Genomic DNA, 8,653 nt, shown 5'->3' on the forward strand with positions numbered 1-8,653 from the left:
GGAAGATGACCACTCTCACACGGCAGGACCTTAACTTTGGGCAAGGTAATGTGTTGTACTAAGCTGCAACTGGTGTCCTTGTGAGGCTCCTCCTTAGGACTGAGCTTGGGGGAGTGTTATTGTAGGGTTGCTCTATCCCTTAAAGTTCCTGCAACTAAGAGGAGGCAGGTGAAATTTATGCAGAAAAAAATACCTGAAAAAAAAATTCCCCTGAGTCTGTGGTATTGCTCTGCTTCCCCCCACCCTATTCCAGCATCCTTTACTTCTGTTTTTCAGTTGTTGCAGATGTTCTTTCAGAATTCCTGGAAGTGGCTGTTCACCTCATCTTGTACGTCAGAGAAGTTTACCCTATTGGGATCTTTCAGAAGAGGAAAAAGTACAATGTACCTGTCCAGGTAGGAGATTCTCCTGGAAGCTGACAGCCACATGGACAAGCAAAATAGGAAGGATCAGTCAACACTCACCAGAAAAAACTTACACTCTGGAAGTGATTGTTTAATGTACAGCCTTATTTTTGAGGAGAACTTAGTTCCTGTCATGACAGAACAGCCCCATAGCTGAGGATACAGCAAATGCTCATGGAACAAGCAGGTCATGGACAACAGTAGTAGAAGGCTGCCGCAGCTCTGTGCAGTGAGGTAACAGGAAAGCATGTTTCCTAGGAAGTAAAGATGGTTGGAATATGCTATTCCAAGTATGCTGTTGTGGGTATACATTCCTGATATACAACTGTGTGGGTGCAGTGATCTGCTGATTAACCCTTCCCTGAAAGAATTGCTGGTTTGAATGGGCAGCTCAGCATTTTTCAGCACTATTTGAAGCATGACTTGAATTCCTTGTACACACTGGTACTTCTGTTTAAATCTTCCCTTTCAGCATTGTCCTGGCTCATATCAAACACAGCTCTGACTCTTCCCTGTGTTTGCTACAGATGTCCTGCCACCCAGAGCTGAACCAGTACATCCAGGACACACTGCACTGTGTAAAGCCGCTGCTGGAGAAGGTGAGCTCAGACCAGGGACCTGGGCAAAGGTACTGCAAGTGGATTTGATAGAAAATAAGAGAACATAAATATTACCTTAATTGCAACATTTGTTTACAAATTTACCATATAAAATATACTAGCTGATAAAAGTTTCTAACAAAACTAAAAACATCATAACCTTTCCTGGCAGTTAAAACCCTGCCTTGCTTGTCTCATATACCACACAAGGACATATGTCTGTATACTTCCAATTACATCATCCTACCATTCTGCTTTACAATCTATCCCAGTTTAAGCACCTGCTGTGGCAGAACAGTTTGAATGCTTTGCTGTGAGCCAGCAAGCAAAGGTAGGTCTGGACTCCAGGTTTTGCGAGAGAAAAGTGTGACCAAAGAAGCATTCTAGGAGGCTGCTGGCAGGTTTTGTATGCCTTGGTCTTTACAGACAGTTTTAATGCACATGAAGAAAATGGAATTAGGTCAGTTTTACATTGTGGTTGTACAAAGCTGCTCTGTTTGGGCAATGGTCTGAATGTATCTTAACTTCATTGGTGTCCATCCCAGAGTGATGCAGTGAGATGGCTGTGCATTTCCTCCTTTGTTCCTAAACGGGATCTAGAGGAACGTACAGTTTAGCACACTTCATAACCCTCAGCCTTAGCCACAAGCTGGCAGCTTAACACTCAGCAAGAAATTGCTTTGCAAAAGCATTTTTTCTGATTGCAAAGAATAATCTGAACTCAGGTTTTGGATGAGGGCTTGTGCTGTGAGCTCCAACAACTGAGTGTACTCCCGCTGCATCAAAGTATGTGAAGCACAATGGGCAGCAGACAGCTCATATTAAGAAAGGGATTTTTCTGTCTTGGTTCCTGCAGAACGATGTGGAGAAAGTTGTGGTTGTAATCCTGGATAAAGAGCACCACCCCGTGGAAAGATTTGTCTTTGAGATCACCCAGCCACCTCTTCTTTCTATTAGGTGAGGTTTCCACTCCTGCTTGCCCATGGCATCCAACAGCCAGCCCTGGGACATATTCTGGGAGCAACTTCAGGCCTTTGCTGCATGCCAGTAACAACTGCTGTCTCCTCCACAGTTCTGAGTCCCTGCTGTCCCATGTCGAGCAGTTACTGCGTGCCTTCATCCTGAAAATCAGCGTCTGTGATGCTGTGCTGGACAACAACCCCCCAGGTAAATGTCACTTGGATCCAAACAGCCTAATGCCTGGCATTGCTTGGCTTGGCTGATCCTCTGGGAGCTGTCCCCTGAGCTGGAACCTGACACTTCTCTTAGGTTGCACCTTCACAGTTCTGGTTCACACACGGGAGGCTGCCACACGCAACATGGAAAAGATCCAGGTGATAAAGGTAAGTGATGTCCTTGGGCACCTGATTCTGTGTGAGAAGCTGCAGAGCAATGACTGGGCAGTGCAGAGTTTTGGCATCTCTAAGGTTGAGAGATAATCTGAACATGTAGGTTGGTGTCACATGAGGCACATCATAACTGTACTTCAAATGTGGTGAAATGGTTTATGCTGGTGAGCTGACAGCACATTCGCCACACACAGCCACATCTGCAGACACCTTCAAGTCTTGAAATAGATTGTAACAATAATCACTGCACAGTGCTTGCTCACTTAGAAATACTCAGGTGTGTAGAATAGGTACTTGAATTTAATCAAGCAAAAAAGCAGCCTTCACCCACCATCCACTGTGTAGATGGCTGATTTTGTACAAAGAGCAAGACAGACTAAAATTCAAGTAACAAGTAGGTTTGGGGGCACAAATACATTTTATCTTAGAGGAAACACTTTCTAAAACAAGATTATTTTTGAAGAATCCTTGCTTAGATACACGGAAACTTTTTTCCTGAGCCAAGTTATTTTAGGTGTCCTAAGGCACAACAAATAAAGCTAGTGAAGTATAAAATTGTTTCAAAATGGAATTCTGTTCTGCACTGCTTAGTAATGGAAACTTGTGGTATAGTAGACCCACTTTTAGGCTTCCAAGGCAGGACGGAAACCCACGCCCTAAGTGTTCTGGCGTTGCAGTTAAATGCTGGTGTAATGAACTGGGCATGGTAACTAAGGACAGCTGAGAGCATTATCTTTTAAAGAAGTGAGATGTCACATTTGCAGTAAGTGAAATGGACTGACCTCATAGTTTGATGCTGTAACTGAAGATAATTATGCTGTCAGGGACAGGTGTGTAAGTGTTTTGTTGTGAAAAGTCTGAATTACCTGTTCCTTCCCTCTGTCTTTCAACTTAACCCAAAACAAGTGCTGAGGAGGAGCTCACCTTACACCACTGCTGGGTTCTGCCAGTAACATCGTGTGTTCCTGCCCCCAGGATTTCCCATGGATCCTCGCTGATGAGCAAGATATGCACATGCATGACCCCCGGCTTATTCCCCTGAAAACCATGACATCTGACATCTTAAAGGTGGGCAGAGCATTTGACCGAGAGGTGCTGAACCTGCTGCAGTTCAGAACTTTGTCTGCTCTGACACCAGCTCTGCAGTTTTCTGTGGTGTAACAACTTTAAATACTGCTGAGCAGGAGCTTAGTCTTGCAGATGTCTGTGCCAGTAATCAAGGCAGGGCAAGACTCCTCATAGTAAAATAGGAAACTTGGTTATGGGGGAAGGTATAAGCACTTCCTATTCAGCCTGTTGCAGGCTTTTTTTTTTCCATTCACCCTCCTGTATACCAAGAAGACTGATGCTTGTTTCTCTCTCCAGATGCAGCTCTACGTAGAAGAACGAGCTCACAAAGGCACCTGATTTCAAACTTTCCTTGCCTTCAAGGTTCATCTGATCTTCCAGCGGAGTAAGATCTCTCACAAACCATATCTTGATAACCATCTCTTCAGCTGGCCTTCTGGGTGAATGTAGAGCAGTTGCTGCCTCTTTATTTCAAGTGCTCTTACCACTGTATATAGAACTGACTTGGAATGGGGAGCCAGAGCCTGTTCCCATGTGGACTCATGTGAGAGTACAGGTGTTGTTACAGTGCATCCCTGGGGAGTCAGTGCTTTATTACCAGGCCAGTTCTCACTGGAAAAGGGCAGCTCCATTGCACACAGGCAGTGATTGACAGCAGGGAGCTGTCACACGATCCACGAGAGCAACACTTGTGTTAAGGGGGAGTGAGGCCTTATGTAGTGTCTGTCCACTGTGACCAAGTAGTCTTCAATAAATACTAAGTTTTACCCCCATTGAACTGGGCTGAGTTCTGTCAAAACCAGGCTCCCTTCTTCAATGAGGAAGTATTTTTATCTTCTGTGGAGCTTCCATTGCTTTTCTGGCCCGTATGTGGACTCTGCCAATTCCTATGAAAGTCTGTACAACCTTGTTCTCTTCCCTTTCACCCAGAGGTGGCATTAGCAATGTGGAATTTGTCTGTCCAGCAAGGACACCTGCCAAGTATCTACTCCTAACAGAGATCAGGCAAGGAAAGCACTGTTAATCCTATGCCTGTCAGAGGAGATGGAACATGGCCTTAGCATTGGTTCTGGGTATATAAGGGTGGCAGACACAGTTCATAGTGAGCTGAGCTTGTTTGTCAGAGAATTTGGTACAACAGCCTGTCCAGCACCTCCTGCTTCCTCCAGGTATCGAATGTAGGAACACTATAGATCAAGGCTGGGCATTGCTTTAACATTTTATATTGGGTTACACTGCTCAGTACAAACCAAGTCCTTTGAAAGCACAGAGGTGATGTGGGAAAAGCCCAGCACAATCAAAAGGTACTTGTGTTGTTAGGCAGCTGCCTGAAGGGACTCCTTACCTCCTTTTTCTCTACCTGTTTATTCAAACACCAAGGGACCGTTTTGGATAGGAAGGCAGGTACCATTTTGATTATACACACTTAGAGAAAAGGGTAAGGAATTCACTACCAGTGACACAGCACTTCGGAACAAGGGGTGACAGGTTCCTGATGCTATGAAGGGTTTGATGCTGAAACAGGAAAAAGAAAATACCATACAAAACAATCTGTAGCAGAGTCCTTGTAGATAGCATTGGTAATCTGAAATTAAATAATTTTGCCTTACCTTTCTTAAGTTCCACAAACAAGAAAGTGTCTTTTAGACTGTGTGTGTTAGCATAAGAATGTATTAACTAGAAAAGATAGATCTCATATTTAATTGTCCCAGTTTTTCTCTGGAAGGGCACCAGTAATTGGAATAGCATCCATGGTAGAAGAGGATGGAAGATGAAGACAGAAGCCCTTCCAAAGGGCTGGGCCTGCAGAAGTCCTGCTGTGAACAAGAGCTGAAAGACAAAGCTAGGACACACCCACAGAGTACAGGCAAAAAGTGCACCTGAGGCCACTTGCTTACAGTCCTGAGGTAAAAGCAAATCCTTACACTGTGCTTCATAATGACGTCTGGGGCCCGATGGTGATGCTGCTGTTTGTCACACGGATCCCGTACCATCCTGCCCAGAACTGGGTGTCCTGGCCTCCGTGCTGAAACCAGATGTAACGAACTCCTGCTGGGTAATTCTGGAAGGTGTAAGAAATCTAGAGAGAACAGAAAAGATAATTCCTCTTAATTTGCCCAAATAAACCACCACTCACCTAGAAGCTCAGAAAACTACAGTGTGTGAGTCTTAGAATGATCTTTTCCTGAGACCAGGTATCTTTCACTGAAAGTGCACCATACCCTGTTGGGGGGGGGGGGGGGAGGAGGGAACCTTTCTCACTCAGCCTTCTCCTCAAAATCCTCTCTGAGTTAAACTGACATTAAGCTTGATAATTAAGTGCATGTATAAGTAACATCTAATGCTGTACATTCAGCAAATCAAACCAGTTAAACACCTGTAACAGTTTAAGAAAAGTTAAGTCTGCAATACTTGGCTATCCATGCAGTAGTTTTAGAACAGCTTTTTGATCCAAAAAAACCCCAAAATGTGTTCTTGTTACTTAATTATTTAGACAGAATCTTACATAAAACCAGGAAACAATTAAGAAGACTGCACTAAAACAACACAGAAGCCCACAGGATACTCTCTAGAAAATGCTGGGCACCTAAAAATAGCACCTGTCTCATTCAGGACACTAGTGCTTCTTCAGCATTGTCAATAGCAAGGACTCACCTCCTGTATGGAGTAGAGGAGGCTAAAGAGCAGAGAAAAGTCCACTGGCACTTTTGGCCAAGTAAGACTGGCAACACACGCGTCACAACACTGCTGTAAAGCTCCTGCCTCTGGAGCTGCTGCTCACCTCTCTCCACTTGGCATCACTCCACTGTTCAATGACCACTGGCTCAGGGTGGAACTCCTCCAGGACGATGTAATCCTTCGAGAGCAGCCTCACCGTGAGCTCATAGCGGCACCCACAGTCAAACCTAGCAGCATACCTAGAGAGGCAGGAGGAATCAAGGAGCAGAGCTCTATATACAGCATTCAGTTTTATTTATTTTTCAAAAGCAGTCTCCAAGGAGATCCCTGTTTGCAGAGGAAAAGGAATGTCATCCCCATAGCTACAGAGAAGTTCTAGAACGTACAGCTATCCCGCCCTTAACAGGATTGCCACCTTGTAATCCACTGAGTAAGTTTAGATTTAGCTTATTCTTCACGCAAGAACTACAACCCCAAAGAATAAAAAATTGATTTTACAGCATGAAAACCTCCAGAAGCCTAGCTTGCCTCTAGACCAGTGCCAGAAATTCTTATTTTCAGTGCTTCCACTTACCAGTCCTTGACTGTAATTTCAGGCCGTTTCTCATCCATCAGCTGATTCCAATAGCCTTCTTTCTTCAGGGTAATGAGTTGAGACTTGAAGCATGGCCTGAAACAGACACAGAAATACAGTTCTACACAACACATCTCCTCCCTCTCACTGTCCTTTCCCTGACAGCTTTAATACCCACCCCAAATCCTGAAGGCCCACAAAGCTGATCCAGCTAAACCCTGCCTTATCCATAGCCAGAACCCGACAAGGAAGTGAACTGAATTAGCTTCACCCCAAGATAAAAGGAATAGTTACCTACAAGCTGGATTAAGAGGAGTCCCTGCGCTTACATATTGGTAACAGGAAACCAGTGCCTAGGGCATGTAAAAGCTGTTGATCCTCCTCTGGTGACAGCTTTTATTACAAGCTGTTAGTGTGACACACCTACCACTCCTGGAGGTTAGAGAGCTTTTGACCTTGTCATCTAAGTGCAGTTGATAAAGTTTGCCAGACCCTTAGCCATTCCCTACCACGTTTGGGAGAGGAGAAGCAGGGATCGCATGTAGATTATCTTACCTATAAAAGTTACAGGAAGTTCCTGGTAGGCAGAGAAATTTAGCACCTGCTAAATTCTCGCAGCAATTCTCAATTCTCTCAGCAGTACCCATCTCTTCAAATTAACTGGCATAAAAGGGTTAGTGAAGTTCCTTCCTTTTCCCACAGGTGATCTAAGGTTCAGTAACCTGCCACCAGCCTTCTAACCACGGTGCCATTTCAGACAGATGGGAGGAAGCAGGTTTCCCAGTTCCAGATTACTGGAATCCAGTTCTTACCCATATGAAGTGACAAAGTATTTGTGTACTGTGGGGTCTGGCATATCATTTCCATGAGTTCCAGGCAGATCCTCAATTTTCCACTTATCTCCTTCGTTATCATCAAGTGTCCAGTGTTGGAAGCTCTCTACAAACACAGGTGTCCAAGGTGAGGGTTAGGACCTCACTGCAGCTACCAGCCGGATCTCAGCTTTTGTTAGAATCACAGCAGGATAATTCTAGGAAGCTACTTGGTGTTTTCAGATCCACTGTATTTTTCCTACAGCTGTAAATGACTCCTGTCATTATGCTGCCATTACCTTTAATGTGGCTGTCAACATCTAGGACAGTAGGCAGCAGATTTCTGACCTCATCAGAATATCAGCAGGAGCAATAAAGTAGAATTACTGTAGTCATATAAATCAGGTCTTTGGTAACAAAAGTTCTCCAGTTGCCCAGATGTTTAATCCCAATACCTGATCATTTCACTACCACATTGTACTTGCAGTGCAAATTAATTGTCACTGCCTGCAGTACTGGGGCCTTATGACTCCAGATTTTTCTAGCTGAAACCACAAACTATTGGTAAATACACACCTATCTACCTAGAGCAGTTTTATTGCAGGAGTTGAGCTGTGAATCTGATCCAGCAGAGCTCCACCCAGTAGCTGGGGAGTCCCACAGCATCAGCAGTAGTTGAGGCATGCAGGACACTGACTCATTCTGACTGTTCGGAAACTCTTAGTCCTTCATTATAAATAATGAAACAAACCTTCAGCACAAGGGTTTTTGATTAAGTTTCTCTTCAAGTGGCAGAGCATATAGAAGATCCTCCAGTCAGAGATGCTTCTGTCCAAGCTCTGACGATAAAACCCGTCGCGCTGGCACTTGCGCTTCCACAGGGTGGTCAGGTCCACCACGTACCGCCACTGCGTGCAAACCAGCCGGCAGGTGCGGAGCAGGTCCCGGACGGGCAGTAGCGACAGCAGCTCCACCAGCACGTCCTCGGGGAGGTCGCCGATGGTTGTCATGGCGGACCGCGGGCCGCAGGAGCACGATGAGGAATCCCCGGCACGACGAGCCGAGCTGTCGGAAGCGAAGGCGGTTTCCCCTCGTTACGGACAGACCCACGGACAGCCCGCCCCGGCCCCGGCCCCGGCCCCGGCCCCGGCCCCGGCCCCGGCCCCGG

At 45.4% G+C, this 8,653-nt stretch overlaps 2 protein-coding genes across 5 annotated transcripts; one reads left to right on the forward strand and one right to left on the reverse strand.

Moving 5' to 3' along the window:
• On the forward strand, positions 1-4,475 carry MAD2L2 (mitotic arrest deficient 2 like 2). Of its 2 annotated transcripts, XM_082295754.1 has the most exons (8): positions 1-45; positions 277-395; positions 932-1,003; positions 1,860-1,960; positions 2,076-2,170; positions 2,273-2,346; positions 3,328-3,420; positions 3,718-4,475. In XM_082295754.1, exons 1-8 carry the CDS (start codon positions 6-8, stop codon positions 3,757-3,759), a joined length of 636 nt encoding a protein of 211 aa, XP_082151880.1. In that variant the 5' UTR covers positions 1-5; the 3' UTR covers positions 3,760-4,475. The 2 variants fall into 2 exon arrangements, with proteins under 2 accessions (XP_082151880.1, XP_082151881.1); XM_082295755.1 differs by lacking the exons at positions 1-45; positions 277-395 and adding an exon at positions 511-638 and having other exon boundaries at positions 3,328-4,475.
• Positions 475-8,653, reverse strand: LOC309581261 (F-box only protein 6-like). Of its 3 annotated transcripts, none has more exons than XR_014227038.1 (6): positions 8,237-8,653; positions 7,486-7,612; positions 6,674-6,769; positions 6,203-6,338; positions 5,031-5,500; positions 475-1,035 (listed from the first exon to the last, which is right to left on the reverse strand). XR_014227038.1 is itself a non-coding variant. In XM_082295753.1 (6 exons), the coding sequence occupies exons 1-5, from the start codon at positions 8,493-8,495 to the stop codon at positions 5,354-5,356; spliced, it is 765 nt and encodes a 254-aa protein (XP_082151879.1). In that variant the 5' UTR covers positions 8,496-8,653; the 3' UTR covers positions 475-1,035; positions 5,346-5,353. The 3 variants fall into 3 exon arrangements, 2 of the variants coding, with proteins under 2 accessions (XP_082151879.1, XP_082151878.1); XM_082295753.1 differs by having other exon boundaries at positions 5,346-5,500; XM_082295752.1 differs by lacking the exon at positions 475-1,035 and having other exon boundaries at positions 4,632-5,500.

This window comes from Coloeus monedula, assembly GCF_965178545.1.
Source record: "Coloeus monedula genome assembly, chromosome: 22".
NCBI classification, from domain to species: domain Eukaryota; kingdom Metazoa; phylum Chordata; class Aves; order Passeriformes; family Corvidae; genus Coloeus; species Coloeus monedula.